Source organism: Pteropus vampyrus, unplaced genomic scaffold, assembly GCF_000151845.1.
Source record: "Pteropus vampyrus isolate Shadow unplaced genomic scaffold, Pvam_2.0 Scaffold81, whole genome shotgun sequence".
Lineage (NCBI taxonomy): Eukaryota > Metazoa > Chordata > Mammalia > Chiroptera > Pteropodidae > Pteropus > Pteropus vampyrus.
The window spans coordinates 117,193-118,741 of record NW_011888862.1 but is presented as its reverse complement, the minus strand read 5'-3'; the positions used below and the strand labels follow the sequence as shown (position 1 = coordinate 118,741).

Below are 1,549 nucleotides of genomic sequence, written 5' to 3'. Positions count from 1 at the left end.
GTCCAGATCAGCATTCGGTTCCCCGTGAGAATCCCGACTTCTCTGAAGAATCACCCAGCACGTTCTACGGAGGCATGGATGAGAAAAGCAACTTGCACCTAGGGATGCAGCTCCCCCACAAGTCAGGGCTGACTAACACGGCAGCTACCTTGTCCCCAACAAAATGTGCGCCATCTCCTTGGCAGTTCCAAGGAGCCTTACCGCTCAGACACAGCCTCGGCCTGCTCCTCCTTCCGCTCCATCTCCAGGATCTCCTCCTCCGTGTACTCCAGCTTCACCCGCTCCTCGGCCAGCTCTCTTTCCACTGCCTGCAGCTGGGCTGTTGTTCTAGCCAGCAGCACTGTCACAGCGTCCTGCGAGACATAAGGGACATTTCTGAGAACCGGCTCAGATCAACAGCTTCTGGTAGCAAAGCAGGGAGCAGGCATAGGCCCACCCCACAGTGAAGTCCCTTCCTCCATGCTGGTGGCCGTCCTAGCAGCTCTTCCACGGACGGTCCACCCTACTGCTAACGGCAAGACAGGACCTGGCCTTTCCATGAGCTCTGAGGGCTCAAATCTACAAACAGTGACCACGAACACGTTCGCATTAAAATCCACTATCGTGAATGACCATGCTCATTTCATTTTCATTATTTCCCTCGAAACTTTGCTTCTTCACCCTGTGTTCTAAGACTAAGTCTACACAGGTGGTTCTTAGAGATGACCTCCCCCAGTAAAAGCCGGTTCCAAGGCCAAGGAAGCAGGAACCGGCTGCTCTGTAGGCCAGGCACACGCACCGTCTTCCTGGAGGCAGCAGCAGCAGCAGCAGCAGAGGTGGTGGCAGCGGAGGTGACGGCAGCGGAGGCGACGGCAGCGGAGGCGATGGCAGTGGAGGCGGCGGCAGCGGCGGTGACCACAGCGGTGGCAGTGGTGTGTGGAGGGTCCCGGGCACCGCTTTCCCTGGCCCGTTCCCTCTCCCTTGCCCTGGGCAGCTCGGGGCTGGTGAACACCTGGACTGAGTACCAGCGCAGCTGCATTTCACTCAGCCCGTCACAGCTGGCCAAGTTAATTTGAGCAATGCCCTGCACAGGTGTTCAAAAACAAAGGCAGAAGAGGCGCTGAGTGATTTCACCTTAACGACCAACAGGAGTCTTCTGAAACATCAAGGTCACCCCTCCATTTTAACCAGAAAAGAGGTCCAATGTCTCCTGGCTATTCCAAGGGCCGCAGTAACAGGAAAGCGCTCGCAGAGGGTCCTAATGGGGTGGCTCCTCCATTGCTTGTTCGGTACAAGTGGAACGTGCCAGAAAGGGGGCGGGGGAGAGAACGGACAACCCAGGGTGATGGGCTGGGCTCGGGGGTCTGCCACTTGAGGAGCCGCTGATGCTCTCGGGAGTTTTTGAAATCAGAGAGGCCCGGCTGAACTCTACAGTCTGCAGCTCTGCTGCTGAGGGGACGGGACCAAGGGGCAAAATGTCAGCCTTGGGAAGAAACCAGCCCGGCTTCCGAGCCCAGGCCGGCCCGTGGATGGCCGCGGTCCTGAAGACGAACCGCTGACTGATCTGGCT

General features: G+C 57.9%; 1 protein-coding gene across 1 annotated transcript in view; it reads right to left on the bottom strand.

The window, feature by feature from the left end:
- The window catches only part of WWC3 (WWC family member 3), a 102,310-nt gene that overhangs the window by 10,604 nt on the left and 90,157 nt on the right, over positions 1–1,549 (bottom strand). The window contains 2 exon segments of the mRNA XM_023532343.1: positions 143–353; positions 779–1,075. Coding sequence (XP_023388111.1) covers positions 143–353; positions 779–1,075 — 508 coding nt within the window.